The sequence below is a fragment of the Giraffa tippelskirchi genome, chromosome 3, assembly GCF_054371585.1.
Source record: "Giraffa tippelskirchi isolate mGirTip1 chromosome 3, T2T-mGirTip1v1.2.pri, whole genome shotgun sequence".
Lineage (NCBI taxonomy): Eukaryota > Metazoa > Chordata > Mammalia > Artiodactyla > Giraffidae > Giraffa > Giraffa tippelskirchi.
Window position 1 is genome coordinate 88,856,802 of NC_137277.1, and position 16,872 is coordinate 88,873,673.

Here is a 16,872-nt window from a genome sequence, read left to right on the forward strand (position 1 = left end):
TGGGCTTTAAGGGTGCAAGGGCTTTCGTACTTGCGGCATGTGGGCTCAGCGGTTGAGGATCCTGGGCTCTAGAGCACAGGCTCAGTAGTTGTAGCACGCAGGCTTAGCTGATCTGGGAATGTGGGATCTTCTGGACTAGGGATCAAACTCATCTCCTGCATTGGCAGGTGGATTCTTTACCACTGAGCACCAGGGAAGCCCCTAACCCTTTTTAAATTATATTTTAAAACTATCACACCTATTAAGTGTAGTAATAATTATATACTCACGTTTTAATTCTTATAACTAAGTTATGTTGCTGGTATATTCATTCTGTTCTTTTTATTTTTCCTTCTTTCTTTATAGTTATTTGAAAGTCAGTGTCATACCTAGTGAGATTTCCATCCTGGTCTATGCTCTTTCGATGCTTCCTTCTGCTCACCTGGACGAAGTGAGGATGTCTCAGATTGAAGCGGTTTTGCCACAGTGTGACCTACATGACCTGAATATTTTTGCAACATCTGTTTTAAGATGTATTCAGTATGATCACATGTATCTGGATAATATTCCTGGGAAACAGTTGAAAGTACTTCAAAAATTAGATCACTATGGTCATCAGAGACTACAAGAATGTAAAAGTTTGAATCTGTTATGGGAAGAAGTTAAATCTTTAAAAGGAGACTGGTTTGCTGATTCACTTCTTGAAGAAACAGTTGTTACCTTACAGCGTTTGATGGATGAAATTAATTACATCAATGTTGCAGGGATTGCATCTTTTATTTCTAGAACCAACTACCTCAGTACTTCACTCCTTGATAAGATAGCCTCAGTGGTCCTTCAACAGATTGAAAAGGTGAAATTGAAATGTTGCATATTATTGTCAACTTTTAGAAGCATAAATGTTTATAATAAGTGCTTGAAGAACTTGATTGGAATTTGAAGTTTAAAAATTAAGCTCTATGGGGAGGCAGGTGGGAGGGGGGTTCTGGAAGGGGAAAACATGTACACCCATGGTGGATTCATGGCAATGTATGGCAAAACAGATACAATATTGTAAAGTTAAAAAAGAGATAAATAAGCTAATTTTAAAAAAAAGAAAAATTAAGCTCTAGTTTCTGGAAAATAATAATAGTTGTGTTAGGATAATGGAAATGTATAATTTTTGCTCTTTTTCTTATTTTCTATAATCCTGTGATACTTTTACTATTTAAAACTATTCAAAAGAGTAAGATAAATGTGAAAACTGAGAAAATTGTAGGTCTTCACTGACTTTAGTATAATTGAATTGTCAGTGTGTCTTCTTACAGTTTTATTTCTAGAACTTGGAAAATGCTGTTTGTTTGTTTTTTTTAATTAATTAATTTATTTTTGGCTCTGCTGGGTCTTAGTTGCTTCATGGGCTTTTCTCTAGTTATAGCAAGCAGGGACTACTCTCTAGTTGCAATGCATGGGCTTCTTATTGCAGTGGCTTCTCTTGTTGCTTGGAGCCCAGGCTCTGGAGCACAGGCTCAGTAGTTGTGGCAGACGGGCTTAGTTTTTCCATGGCATGTGGGATCTTCCCAGACCAGGGATGGAACCCGTGTCTCCTGCTTTGGCAGACAAATTCTTTACCACTGAGCCACTAGGGAAGCCCCAATGATGCTTTTTGAATTATGTGAGAAATCAGTCACTTACAAAATCAATTATATATATCAGAATATGGCTTTTACTTAGAAGACAGTATTTCTAATAAGTGAAAATAAAAGTCTATCTTTTTGCCTAGCATAGTGCCTGCCATTTATTAAGTATTGGATGAATGAATTTAAAAAAAAGAATGAAAGAGAAATGAAGTCTGATTATTATTATAAATTAAGAAGCTTTCTTATTATATGATGAGTCTATAAAATGCACTTATATCATGGAAATTAGTGATACTATCTTCTTGTCATTTTGATGACTAAGGAATTCTGGAACAGAATTTTATACTTATAAAATCAATTTGTAGCTTATCTGATTTATTTTTTTATGCATTAATATTTAGAGTTACTAGAGATTAGTGATGGAATTAAATAGATTATAGCCAGGTAGAGAACTTACTAACAGTGAAACGTGCCATTTAACTGTGGGCATGTTCATTTAACTATAGGCATGTTAGATAAAGAGTCCTACTTAGGATAATAATTAGGCTAAATTTTGTTTTGTTTTGCTGAGGTTTAAACAGTGATATTTTGTTCTATTTTTTACAGATTCATCCTTTTGCAATTCTTGCTATTATTCTTCCATTCAGCACCCTGAACTATGATCCACCTCAAAGGGATGAATTTTTTGGAACTTGCATTCAACACCTTAATTCTTACTTAAGTAGGTATATTGTTTAGTACTACATGGATGAGGTTGGAGAATACTGTTGCTACTCTTAAGACATAGCGCTTTTTTTAAAGGATAACAAAAATAGCCATGAGTTTTATACCTTCAAGAAAATGTTTTGGATCCATTTTTAAAAACTTTTTTGTTATGATAAATGTCAAACTTGCATTAGAAAGTGGAGAATTGAACAAGTAGCACCTGTGAACTCACTAGGTAGATTCAGTAATTGTTCACATTTTATCATATTTGCTTTATTGTTTCTCTTGCTCTCATTTTTTCTATGCCATTTCAAAGTAAGTTGTAGGCAATGTGACTCTTTATATCTAATTGCTTAGACACACACCTCCTAAGAATAATGATCTTCTAAGTCACCACAATACTGTTATCACACAGAGAAATTAATTGTCCCCTGATATATAATATAGGGCTTCCCTGATAGCTCAGTCAGTAAAGAATCTGCTTGCTATGCAGGAGACAGAGTCAGAACATCCTTGGATTGGAAGATCCTCTGGAGAAGGAAATGGCAACACCCCAATATTCTTGCCTGGGAAATCCCATGGACAGAGGAGCCTGGAGGGCTACTATCTATAGGGTTGCAAAAGAGTCAGACATGACTTAAGAGACTGAACAACAACAATATGTAATATACAATCTATTTTTAAGTCTCCCTCATTATCCCCCAAATACCTTATTTACAGTGATTATTTTGGACACAGGACCAGTCAAGGTTCACTCATTCCAGTAGGTTATCTCTCTAACATTTTGCCAGATTTGCTCTGTGTGTTTGTGTGTGTGTGTGTTTGTCTGTGTATATGATGAACCATTTGAAGTGCCAGCCCTAAATACTTCAGGTTATAAGGACATTCTCCTTTGTAAACACAATGCCAGTATCATACTTAAGAAAATGAACAAGTACCACTTACTACCTAGTATTAGTCACTCAGCCATGTCCAACTCTTTATGACACCTGCTATTCATGGAATTCTCCAGGCAAGAATACTGGAGTGGGTAGCCATTCCCTTCTCCAGGGGATCTTCCCAACCCAGGGATCAAACCCGTGTCTCCTGCATCTACTGCATTGTGGGCAGGTTCTTTACCTTCTAAGCCAACTGAGAAGCTATTGCCTACTCAATCCATAATAAAAATTTCCCAATTGTCACCAAATTTTCTTTGATAAATTTTTTAAAGAAACCAATGTTGGGTTTTATCACTTTCTCCCTATCTTTTTTTTCTCTCGATATCTTTTTTATAAAAGGGATTGGCCATTTATTATGGGTTGTGCCACATTCTGGATTTATTTGAGTGCTTTCTTTTAACTTGCTCCTCCATCATCTGTATCCCTAGTAAACTGGAAGTTAGTTTTAGATGCTTAGTTAGAGTCAGAGTAAACATTTTCAGCAAAAAATGTTTTGTATGTGGTGCTGTATATCTGATATTTGTATCATTTCTGGAGACATGTAGCATTTGATTGTTTTTGTCAATTTTAATAGTTTTGGTTTTTTTTTTAAATAGAAAACAAATATTTCTTAAGGCCCTTTATAGATAGATATGTATTGTCAGAAAGGTTGTTGCTCTGTTGCTGATTATTATGTCTCTTTAAAAAGTCTACATAGTGTTTTAGTACCAGAAAAAAGTGGAATAGAAATATTCCTTTCTGCTACTGGCCTTAGCAGAAGCAGTATGTGAGGACAGCAAAGACAGGAAATTATTTTTTTCTTTTCATTTATTTTGGTCCTGAATTGTATTTGTTTCTATTTGGCCTTAAAGAAAAAGGCTTTATGGGGCTTCTCTTCTCAGATTCATACTTCTTGCATGTCAGGATAATGTGAGAGTTTTAGAGGTGAAATGTCTGGCTCAGTAGTTACTGCTTTCTCAGTCAGTATTCACCAAGTAGTTACTGTCAGGTGGTTGTTAGTCACTGGAGATATAGGAGAGAGTAAATAACAGATAGGCTTTACCATCGTTGAGTTTACTTTCTGGCGGGGTGAAACCAGCATACATAATATGCAAGTTCATAAGGTCAAATGGTGATAAGAATCTAAGAGCACTAGAGTGGGGTAGGTATGTAGGATGGAGGATAGTGAGGTGGCCAGACGGAGTGAGGAGATGTCATTGACCATGGATTGAATGAAGTGAGAGAGTGACCCACGCCCAAAGTTGTAGAGGAGCATCCCAGGATAAAGAAAAGCAAGTGCAAAGGGCCGTGAGGTGAGAACATGCTTGATTTCTTTTAGGAACCGCAGATTCAGTGTGGCAGGAATGGAATGAGGGAGACCAAGTTGATGGGAGAAGAAACTGGCTTTCCTCAGAACTTTTTGCTGTGCCTGGAGAGTAAGAAATAGTCATTCTGTTATCCAAGCAAAAAATACTTAACTGAGAGCTTCTGTGTCCAGCATAAGATGTTAGGCTCTATTTTATGGTATATTTCTCTAGGCTTATAGACCTCTAGTTAGGCTGTGTGAGATAGTATAAATATATTAATGATGTCAATATAATGTTCATGGACTTTGGTATATTTTTTGTAGGATCTTTGTGCCAGATAGTATCTGACCTATTTTTGTGTCTCTAAAAGACAACTAAAATGAGACTGTGACGTGTGTGTTTATTCATGTACAGATGTATGCATATGTGGCATTCATATATACTCCCCTTTTAGTAATAGAACTATATATAGAAAGATGAGACTTGAAACTGAAAGATGAGACTTTGCATATGCTTTCTTGATTGTTCAGTTGTGTGTCAACAACCAGAAGGAAATGATAGTACATTCTTTTTTTTTTTTTCTTCAAATAGGGGATATAAGAGATGAGAGTTTGAGAAGTACAGATTTGATTTTTGAAGACTTGACTGTGAAAATGATTGCAAAATTCTTGGAGACCTAAAGCAGAATTTTAAGTAATTTATGGAATGATACTTTTCTTTATTTTGAATAAGCATTAGTTTTGACAGATAAGTTTTGCTGGTAGAGATCATCACGTAACCTTGTTTGTGACTTGATCTTGCTTTATTAAATAAATTCAGCAAAACAATTGGAAGATTTAACATCTTTTTTTTGTCGTTTGAAGAACATTTGCTGCTAATGGTGCATTTTAGGTGATCCTTTCCTCTCATCAGAAATGTCTTTTGGCAGAGAAATACAAATACCATGTGATATCACTTATATGGGGAATCTAAAGTATCATACAAATGAACTTATTGACAAAACAGGAACAGACTCGTGACATAGGAAACAAACTTACGGTTGGTTACCAAAGGGGAAAGGGATGGGAGGGATAAATTAGGAATTTAGGATTAGTGGATAAAAACCACTATATATAAAGTAAATAAACAAGTTCCTACCATATAGACAGGGAACTGTATTCATTGTCTTGTAATAAACTATAATGGAAAAGAGTATGAAAGAAAAGAATATATGTATATATATGTGTATGTATATATATATGTATATATTCTCTTCTTTCATACTCTTTTCCATTATAGTTTATATATATATGTATATATATACATATAACTGAATCACTGTGCTGTACCTCAGAAACTAACACAACATTGTAAATCAACTATACTTCAATAAAAAATTTAAAAAAAAGAAAGAAAAAAAGGAAATTCCTCTTGGATGAGGCAAATCAGGTAAATAACTGCAAGCCTTATTCTCTGAACTACACAGTGTGGTGCTGGCTGACATGTCAGGGAGGAGGTGCTAGATGAGACCTGATCTTCATACGTGTCTGTCCTCAGCCTGGAGGTCTGAGAGCCCTAGAGAGCAGCATAGCACAGTGGTTCAGACTCCAGAGCTGGACTCTCCCAAGTTAAATCTCACCCTCCACTAGCCAGTCATGCTGAGGAAAGTCAAACTTCTCTGTGCTTCAGTACACTTGGTTTATAAAGTGGAGATAATAATCATTCCTATTGTACACTAAAGTGAGGTTTTAAATGAGGTAATATTTGTAAAGTGCTTAGAATGATTATTCACACAGTCTGAGCAATATTATCATCAGTATATAGAGACTGGTGGCCTTTCTTATTTTTACATACTTTACTGACCTTTTGTTTCTTTTTTTCCACGATATATAGGAGTTTTTATTGAAAAACAAAACCCAAAAACAAACACGTGTACTTGAACATCACAAGTTATTGTTAATCACAAAAAGAGACAGCTCAAGTTAATGATTTTAGTGCTTTTCTATGTGTGGTAAAATACAAGAGTCTGGGCTCACTGAAATTTTTCCTTTGATATGAATTTTTAACTACCTAGGGCCAGTGTCCTGTTTTTCTTATCCTGAATTCCCCTCTGGGTGCACCATTGTAGGTGGTTGCAGTGGCTGATGGCTTGGTAGTATGACTTTTTGTTTCCAGTCTTTCTCTTTTCAAGGCAATTTAAAGACTTTTATTGGAAGTATAATAATAATGCAGACATGTTTATACATCCTTTATATATATATATACACACATACATATATGCATAGTGTATGTGGATTTATAGAAATTGAATCATGTGAGAAATCAGTACCCAGATCAAAAAAGAATATTATCAAGAGCATAGTAACCTTCTTCGTGGCTTTCTTTCCTGTTCTTCCCCCACCCAAAGGTAACCACTTTACTACTTGTGACAGTATAGATTAATTTTGTCAAGTTTGTGTTTGTATCATTTTTTAAAAACCTGGTTTTACCTGAATAAAGTATGTACTTACATGTATGTGAAGCAGCTGTACATTTTAATTTTTTTTTCTTAATTTTGTTTTAGGTGTATTGGATCCTCTTGTGTTAGTGTTTCTTGGTTACTCTTTGGCCACACTTGAATATTTTCCAGAAGATCTATTGAAGGCAATTTTTAACATCAAATTCTTAGCCAGATTAGATTCTCAACTTGAACGTATGTATCAACAATTTAATTTAATAAATTATCACTTATATTTAAATCCAAGTTTCAGCTCTGCCTACCTACTTAAAGCATTTAAATGTTTGTACTGATTTTTTTCTGTTTATTATTATAGAATATAGAACAGTATAAAATAGAAAATGAAAGATTATTCATAATCTTACCACCAAGGGAAACTACCACTTTTAATATTTTAGAATGTTTCTTTTATGTCTCCTGCCTTCATATATATATGTTGATATATCTATATATTTTAAAACAAAATTTGAATTATATATATTCACTTTTGTCTGTTGCCTTTTATCATTGAACTATATTTTGAAAAGTTTTCCATGCCAGTACATTTTTTTTTGATGTTGTGATTTTTTTTTGTTTGTTTATAGACTCTGACATTGTCCTCGTCCTTGTTTCCTTAGAATAAGTTGCTAAATGGGCAATATTAGGTCAATGAATATTCTTTGGCAGTATTTTTTAAAATATGGTTTTAACATTCATAATTAGGGAGAACAACATAGGTGTTGGTCCTAATGATCCCATTGAGTGTAATAATTTAAAAATATAGAACATGTATATACAAATGAAATGATTTTATAATATGAAAATAAAAGTTACAGTCATTAATGGGGATAAATGAATGTGAAAAATGAATTGTCTTTGCTGATTAATGTATTTTTAAAATTTCAGTTATATGTTCATCTCTAAATATGAAGGTCCAGTTTCGTCTTATGGAATTAAATAGAGCAGTCTGCTTGGAGTGTCCTGAATATCAGATTCCATGGTTTCATGACCGCTTCTGTCAACAACACTATAATAAAGGTTTGAGATTTCTTTGGGTCAGAAAGTAAAGTTTAATTCTAAAGCACATTATTAGGTAGTGCACTGTTTTTATTGTTTAACCTATCATGACACCAGAATTCCCAAGAGTGCCATAACTTGTTTAATGGAAACATTTTGTAGATGAAATTTGTGTTGTAAAAATCTCTTAATATTTAGGACACTAAACCTCTTTTGGTAGAGAGCCAAAGAACTTGTGTATTGAATTTAATGGCATTGCATATGGTATTATTAATACAGCAAGGCTCTTGTTGGAAATGTTAATCTTTATTTTTTAGTTTGTAGATGTGGAATGATTTTCATTCAAAAACTGATTATTTTAAGTGAACTAATTGTTTTTTTCATGAAGATTTCAGCAACATGAATGGAGCACAACAGCAAATTTATAAAATGTTAGCAGAGGTACTAGGAGGAATCAATTTTGTGAAAGCCTCGGTTCTTACACCTTATTACTATACAATAGGTAAGTCTCTGGTAGGTTATTAACAATTTTCAGAAAATCAGACTAAATAGAATCATCTCATCAGTTGGAATTTTAAAACTTTAAAAAAGTTATTTCATTATCTTGAAGATTTTCAGAGAATTCCCTGGTAGTCCAGTGGTTAGGACTTTGTGCTTCCACTGTGGGGAGCATGGGTTTAATCCCTGGTCAGGAAACTGGGATTATTATGTCCCAAGCCCATTGTATTGCCCGTTCATATTTGTATTAATACCTCATGTTGTCAGGAAGCTTATTTTTATGTGAAAATATATATGTCATTAAAAATAAGATTTAATTGGTAATATTTGTATATAAAGATACGGTATAAGTAATACAATTGTATGATTACCGTTTAGTACCATTTAATACAAAGGTATGATTACCATTTAGTACCACTTAGTACAATGGTACTAAGATTGGGAAGAAAACGCTTATATGATACATAACACATGCTTATAGAGAAGGGACAGATAACCAAAAAAGGAAGATCACCCATGATACAACCACTGTTTGCTTTTGATGTCTGTTTTTCTCTTTCTGACTTTTTTTTTTCATTTTTAATGACATTTGTCTTCTTTCTAAATTTTACAAGCAGTACTTGTTCATGTGTACAAGCAATATGTATCTTAAAAAATTCTGATTTTTTAAAACCAAAATGACTTTTTATAGTATATAACTTTGAAAGTGAAGTGAAAATGAAAGTTGCTCAGTCATGCCTGACTATGATCCCGTGGACGGTAGTCCATGGAATTCTCCAGGTCAGAATACTGGAGTGGGTAGCCTTTCCCTTCTCCAGGGGATCTTCCCAACTCAGGGATCAAGCCCAGGTCTCCCTCATTGCAGGCAGATTCTTTACCAGCTGAGCCATCGGGAAGCCCAACTTTGTTTATATATTATGAATATTTTTTCTATGTCAACAGATATAATTATACAACATTATTTTTAGTGACTGTATTTCATTGAATGAGTATGCTATAGTTCACTAAGGTTTTTTGCTGCTATGTGCATCTCTCAAACAACGCTGTAATTTCATATAACAACAGTAGTAGTAATTGATACACTCACATATTATTATGTTAGACATTATTTAATTCTTTTATTTATTTTAAAAACTTATTTATTTATGTATTGATGGCTGTGCTGGGTCTTTGTTGCTGCACGGGCTTTTCTCTCACTGTGGTGAGCATGGCTACTCTCTAGTTGCGGTGTGTGCGCTTCTTATTGCAGTAGCTTCTCTCGTTGTAAGCACAGGCTCTAGAACACATGGGCTTAGTTTTTGTGGCGCATGGGCTTAGTTGCTCTATAGCATGTGGGATCTTCCCACACCAGGGATCGAACCAATGTGTCCTGCATTGGCAGGCAGATTCTTTACCACTAAGCCACCAGGGAAGCCCTTAAGTGCTTTATATATAATAAGCTTATTATATCCCTTTAAGTTTTGCAAATACTGTATTTTTATAGATAAGGAAACTGAGACCCAGAGACATTGTTGTTTGCCCAAGGTTATATAGCTGGCAAATGGCAAAGCCAGAACGACTTACGCATTCTAGCTCCAGAATTCATTCTCTTAAAAATGAGAAAAGTATATTTCATATTTCATAATTAACTTGAAGATGCTTCAGTGCCTCAGTTTCCCTTAAGAATAGGTAATTAAATCCACTCTTTCTTCTTTTTCATTCCTTGTTTTTTTTTTCATTTTTCTTTTTTTCTTGGTTTAAATACTTTTATCTTTGTTTTTATTATGGGAAAAATTTCATACATATACAAAAATAGAATAGTATAATGAACCCTCACCCAGCATTAAAAATGATCAATACTCACTAACCAGAGTCCCACCTGATCCTTTCCAAACAAATCACAAATAATATATCATTTCAGAATGTATATCTAAAAGGATATATGACCGTAGTGCCATCATTTTCATCTCTACAACTATTCATAATAATTTCTTAATATTATATTGTGTATCAACATTTAAGTATCTCTGTTATCTTGTATATGTTGTATTTTACTGTTTGTTAAAATTGGAATCCAAATTTTACCTTTGGGTGATCTGTCTTTTTAAGTTCTACCTTTCTGTCTTTTTTCCCCTTACCATTTATTTATTGAAAATAAGCTTTTTGTTTTTTCATATTTTGAACTTTTCCAGTTGCAGTTATGTGATGTCATTCAACATGCTCCTGCATCCCCCATTTTTCCTGTAAACCAATAGTTAGATCTAGAGGTTTGACTAGATTAGTCAACTAGGTTAGTTTGGGGACAGTAGTGGTGGTTTTTTTTTTTGCCAGCTCTTTCATAAGTGGTATGTGCTTCTTATTGCATCTTATCATAAGACATACAATTCTACTTGTCTTACTATTATAATATTAAAATTCATCAGTGTGTTTGTAGCTCATCAGTTCCTCCATTAGGAAGTTTGCTCCTCAGCTTTTCACCTAATGATTTTAGCTGCTGCTGCTGCTGCTAAGTCGCTTCAGTCATGTCCGACTCTTAGCGACCCCACGGACTGAAGCCTGCCAGGCTCCTCTGTCCATGGGATTTTCCAGGCAAGAGTACTGGAGTGGGGTGCCATTGCCTTCTCCGATGATTTTAGCAGCCATTTAAATTATTATCTAAATGCATCATTCATCAGGGGTAGCAAAGTAGTGACATTCTACATCTATCATTTCTTCTGCATTTATTAGCTGGAATTTGTCTAAAAAGAACTTTCCTATGTCAGCTGTTTAGTTACCCAATGTACAGTTCATACAGGAAAGACAGGATACTTGCCTGAATCTTTGTCTTTGCTAATTTTCTGATGAGTTGGTTTGGCTTCTCAGACTGTGAACAAGAGATTTAAAGGGATTAAGATAAAACTTCTTAATGTGATTTGGCTTGAAGTGAAGTGAAGTGAAGTCACTCAGTCGTGTCCAACTCTTTGTGACCCCATGGACTGTAGCCTACGAGGCTCCTCCATCCATGGGATTTTCCAGGCAAGAGTACTGGAGTGGTTTGCCATTTCCTTCTCCAGGGGATCTTCCCAACCCAGGGATCAAACCCAAGTCTCCCACATTGCAGGCAGATGCTTTACTGTCTGAGCTACCAAGGAAGCTGTGATTTGGCTTGCTGCTGCTAAGTCACTTCAGTCGTGTCCGACTCTGTGCGACCCCATAGATGGCAGCCCACTGGGCTCCGCCGTCCCTGGGATTCTCCAGGCAAGAACACTGGAGTGGGTTGCCATTTCCTTCTCCAGTGCATGAAAGGGAAAAGTGGAAGTGAAGTCGCTCAGTCGTGTCCGACTCTTAGCGACCCCACGGACTGTAGCCCACCAGGCTCTTCTGTCCATGGGATTTTCCAGGCAAGAGTACTGGAGTGGGGTGCCATTGCCTTCTCCAATGATTTGGCTTAGTGCAGTGCTAATTATAGCCCTCATGCTAACCAATAGTTTAGTAATACTTGCTGGTTGATTTTTATTGATCGATTTTCAAAGAGAGGTGCTCTTGGATCATATAATAAGTTGGATAGGGACTTCCCTGGCAGTCCAGTGGTTAAAACTCTGTACTTCCACTGCCGGGGGTGTGGATTCTATGCCTGGCGGGGGAACTAAGATCCCGCTTGCCACACGGTGTGGCCTAAATAAATAAATAAATGAAACAAGTTGGATAATTAGAGAGGTACCTCATTCTTCATGTTTGTGAGTGTGTGTCTTTATATACATGTGTAAATATTTAAGATATATCTTAAAATTTTACCTATAAGAATTTACCAGATTCATATTGTTGGTTCCTGTGCTTCCTTATAGACTTTGAGTGTATCTTAGATAAAAGGAGAAACCCTCTTCCTTATGGAAGCCATAATACAACTTTGGAAAAACTGCCAAAAATATGCTTGGAATCAAATACTCAAATAGCTGGATCAAGACTGCCACCAGGAGCTGAAAAGTAACTTTCTTTTAGCTTCAGATTTTATTATCTAAATGTTAAATTTGACACAATTTAATGAGCTCAACTATCAAGGATTGTTTATAGTAGAATATACTCCTCATATATGTCACAAATTCTATCTACATACCTTTGCTTTTGTTGTGCTTTCTACCTTAATCTCTATCCTTCACTGTCCAAAGCTGAGCAATCTCTAAAGCACTAACCTTCCCATTATCCTCATTGGAAATAAATAGTATCTTCTTTGGACCTCCCATGCCTCTCTACTTTTCTGAAAAGCACACAGCTGCTTCCTACACTGAATTACAGTTATGTGCTGTATATCTTATGTTCTTTGTTTGACTATTTGTTGTTGTTCAGTCGCTCAGCTGTGTCTAACTCTTTGTGACCCCAGGGACTGCGGCACTCCAGGCTTCCCTGTCCTACATACACCATCTCCTGGAGTTTGCTCAAATTCATGTCCATTGAGTTGATGATACCATCCAACCATCTCTCTCATCCTCTGTCACCCTCTTCTCCTCCGACCTCAATCTTTCCCTGCATCAGGGTCTTTTCCAATGAGTCAGCTCGTTGCATCAAGTGGCCAAAGTACTGGAGCTTCAGCTTCAGCATCAGTCCTTCCAATGAATATTCAGGACTGATTTCCTTTGGGATGGACTGGTTGGATCTCCTTGCAGTCCAAGGGACTCTCAAGAGTCTTCTCCAGCACTACAGATCAAAAGCATCAATTCTTCAGCACTCAGCCTTCTTTATGGTGCAACTCTCACATCTGTACATGACTACTGGAAAAATCATACCTTTGACTACATGGACTTTTGTCAGCCAAGTGATGTCTCTGCTTTTTAATACGTTTGACTATAAGCTTGTCTTTTTATTTTTATGTCTCTCACGGTGCCCTACATATGGTAGGTGAATAATAAATATATGCAGGACAGAGAAACACATAGATGAAAGCATGTAGATACTATAATTTGGTTTAATTCTAATGAAGAGGATTACTTGTCATTAATTACTAATTTAAGTAGAAAAATAACTTAGTGTACTCACTTGGCTTTTTTAGTTTATAAGGATACATCCTTGTTTCTGAAATGTTTGTAATTACTCAGTTTCTCACTTTAATTTCAGAAGTAAATATTTATTTTTCTTACATAGGATTGCTTTGGAATTTTTGGATTCAAGAGCGTTTTGTAGAAACATCCCTCATTTAAAAGGAAAATCTGCTATGAAAAAACGACATTTGGAAATTTTGGGCTATCGTGTGATTCAGGTATGAAATACTTAATATAATTCAGCCTCTAAAAACCCCAGAGACATTGGTTTTACATGTATCCGCTTTTAAGGTGAAAGTTATAGATTTACCTTTTTTTTTTATATTAAGAAAAGCTATATTAAAATATCTCTGAAATAGAATACTCTCCATTTTTTTTGAAGAATAGCAAATAAAAATCAGTTTTTAAATTGTCTCTAGACAATCTCTTGATTTTTATATTTATCTTACAATGAAGAGAGGCTCTATGGAGATGGATGGAGTTATAAGAGAAAAAGGCTAGTGTATAAATATAAGACAGGCACATAGGAAAAAGCATACATTCTTGCTATTGTAGTAACTAGGAGCATGAAAGCTTTGAGGCAGAAAAGGGTCTTCCAGCTGTTGTCATGAAGGACAACCTTCTAAAAAGGGTTCAAAGGCTATGCTTATGTAAACTAATGTCTTAGGGTCTTACAGCTCTTTTCAGTATTCTTAGAAGCCTCCCCTGATCTTTTTTGTTGTTGCTTTCGAGCTTTTGTTTAGACTACATTACTAATTTTACAGATCCCTCATTTCGAATGGAACTCCATGGCACTGTCAACAAAGGATGCTCGCATGGACTACCTGAGAGAACGGATATTTGGAGAAGGCAAATCATGATTGTAGCTTTTACTGAAAATTAGTTATCATGTTGTGTCATATTTGGACCTAATTTAATTAAGTGGCTTGACTCAATTAAAAAGTAATAATGTAGAATTGACTGATTTCTAGGTCAATTGAATATCTATTAAAATTAACAGACATTTTACAATTGAGTATTTTCTCTACTGTCTAGTTGGGAAACTGTTTAAAATTCTTAATATAAAAGACATGTAGCTTTTAGGAAACTTAAATAGTTTGCCATTCATTCTTTGAGTGCATACTATGTGCCAAGAACTATTTTATTTTTTATTTTGTTTTAATTATGTTTTGTTCCAAGAACTATTTTAGATACTGGTTATACTGGAGTTAGTACAGGATATCTTTCATGGGTTGAGTTAAACATAATAAATTAATACAATTCATTATATCAATATCTTAGATGATATTAAAAACTATAGAGGAAAATTTGAACCTTGGAGGGGGAGAGATAGGAATATTGTGAGTGGGTGTAATTTACATAGGGTAATCTGGGAAAGGCTCACTGAGGTGATATTTGAGTCAAGACATAAGGAGTTATCTGGGAGTAGAGAACTCTAGGCAGAAGGACCAGTAAGTACAAGTATTCCTGGCATGTTTGAAAATAACAAGGAATCTACTGTGGCTGGAGCAGAACAAGTGGGAGGTAGAGGTTAGAAGTATATTAAAGGGTAAGATTGATAACAGTGTCAAATATATACTACCTCCTTGCTACCCTGAGATAAGAGGCCATTGGAGAGTTCCTAGTAAAGAAATAAATCACTGGATCACTTTTGCTACTCTGTTTAGCTGATGAGAAAAAAAAACTGCAGTGGGGCAACTGTATAAGCAGAGAAATCCATTAAAAGGTGATTGCAGTAATCCAGACAAGAAGTGACTTGGAGAGAGTAGTAGCAGTGGAGGTAATGAGAAGTTGTCAGTTTTTTAATGTATTTTGAAGGCAAAGGCAACATCACTTGCTCACTGATTGGATAATGAGGTATGAGAGAAAGGAGTCAAAGTTCTAAGTTCTTGTCCTGAGCAACTAAAAGGATGCCATTGCCATTGACTGAGATTGGGAAGTCTATGAAAAGAGGAAGAGGGGGGTAGAAGATCATGGGTTTGGTTTTAGACATAGAGTTTGTGATACCTTTTAAACATCTAAGAGGAGATATCAAGCAGGCAATTCAATAAATGAATTTGGAGGTCATGGGAGTGGTCCAGGCCTTAGTTATAAATTTGTAAGATGATAGCAGTTTTTAATGTGATGAGAGATGATGGAGTCACTAAAATGTGATTAGAAGAGAGTGTGAATGAAGGAGAGGTCTGAGGATTGAAGACCTGGTGCCCCAACATGAAGTCAAGAAGAGGAAGAGCCGGATGCTGCTGATGGTTCAGGTAAGATGAGGACTGGGCAGTGTCCATTAAACTTAGTAACATGCAAATCATTGTTAGCCTTGAAAAGAGTAGGTTTGGTAAAGTGGTGGCTATGAAAGCCTGACTGCTTCAAGAAAAAGTGGGAGGAGGTAGTTTTCTTACAGATGGAAGCAAAGGGGGTCGTAGCTAAGGGGAAGGTAGACTCATCTTTTAAAAGCTTTTATTTCATTTATTTAAGAACTGTTTTTGTTTATTTATTTATTTTGGGGTCTTCATTACCATTCCAGTACTCTTGCCTGGAAAATCCCATGAACGGAGGAGCCTGGCGGGCTGCAGTCCATGGGGTCACTGAGTTGGACACGACTGAGCGACTCCACTTTCACTTTTCACTTTCATGCCCTGGAGAAGGAAATGGCAACCCACTCCAGTACTCTTGCCTGGAGAATCCCAGGGACGGGGGAGCCTGGTGGGCTGCCGTCTATGGGGTCACACAGAGTCGGACACGACTGATGCGACACAGCAGCAGCAGCAGCAGCATTGCTATGAGGGCTTTTCTCTAGTTGCAGTGAGCAGGGGAATACTCTCTAGTTGCAGTTCCTGGGCTTCTTATTGCTGTGGCTTCTCTTGTTGTGGAGCACTAGGGCTCTAGGGCACGCAGGCTTCAGTAGTTCTGGAGTACAGGCTTAGTTGCACTGTGGCATGTGGGATCTTCCCAAACCAGGGATTGAATCTGTGTCTCCTGCACTGGTGGGTGGATTCTTTACCACTGAGCCACCAGGAAGCCCCCAAAGTAGACCAATCTTGACCTGATCTGATGCCATACATTTTGAGGGAATAATGATTTTCTGTCTTATATTTTTTTCATAACACAGTTACTAACAGCCTACTGTGTGACAAACTCCCTAACCCTTATTCCAAGAGTTATATATGTGTGCTTAGCAGAAAGCCATATTGTAACTACCCACAGGCTACTTGGTGGGGGTGCAGGTCATTGGCCATCTGACACTTCATCTTCCAACTCTGTGATCCTCTAAATTTCATTTTGTCCCAAAACAAGTTGTTAGCCAGAGTGCCTTGAATCTTAAGCATCACTTTAGAACATGTGACCTGCATGTATTTTGGTCCATTGATATTTAATTCAGGCTTAGTT

General features: G+C 36.1%; 1 protein-coding gene and 1 long non-coding RNA gene across 9 annotated transcripts in view; one reads left to right on the forward strand and one right to left on the reverse strand.

Moving 5' to 3' along the window:
* FASTKD1 (FAST kinase domains 1) overlaps positions 1-14,496 on the forward strand; it is a 33,780-nt gene extending 19,284 nt beyond the window's left edge. For all 8 annotated transcript variants that reach the window (XM_081577896.1, XM_081577904.1, XM_081577900.1 and 5 more), the window contains 8 exons: positions 346-832; positions 2,205-2,319; positions 7,070-7,198; positions 7,889-8,020; positions 8,388-8,501; positions 12,301-12,439; positions 13,592-13,706; positions 14,253-14,496. In XM_081577896.1, coding sequence (XP_081434022.1) covers positions 346-832; positions 2,205-2,319; positions 7,070-7,198; positions 7,889-8,020; positions 8,388-8,501; positions 12,301-12,439; positions 13,592-13,706; positions 14,253-14,348 — 1,327 coding nt within the window. In that variant the 3' untranslated portion in view covers positions 14,349-14,496. The remainder of the gene's footprint in view (positions 1-345; positions 833-2,204; positions 2,320-7,069; positions 7,199-7,888; positions 8,021-8,387; positions 8,502-12,300; positions 12,440-13,591; positions 13,707-14,252) is intronic.
* Positions 4,277-11,362, reverse strand: LOC145541449 (uncharacterized). The gene is made up of 3 exons (XR_014079026.1): positions 11,289-11,362; positions 7,017-7,140; positions 4,277-4,649 (listed from the first exon to the last, which is right to left on the reverse strand). It is a non-coding gene; the product is annotated as an uncharacterized LOC145541449 (long non-coding RNA).
* Positions 14,497-16,872: the final 2,376 nt, after the last annotated feature.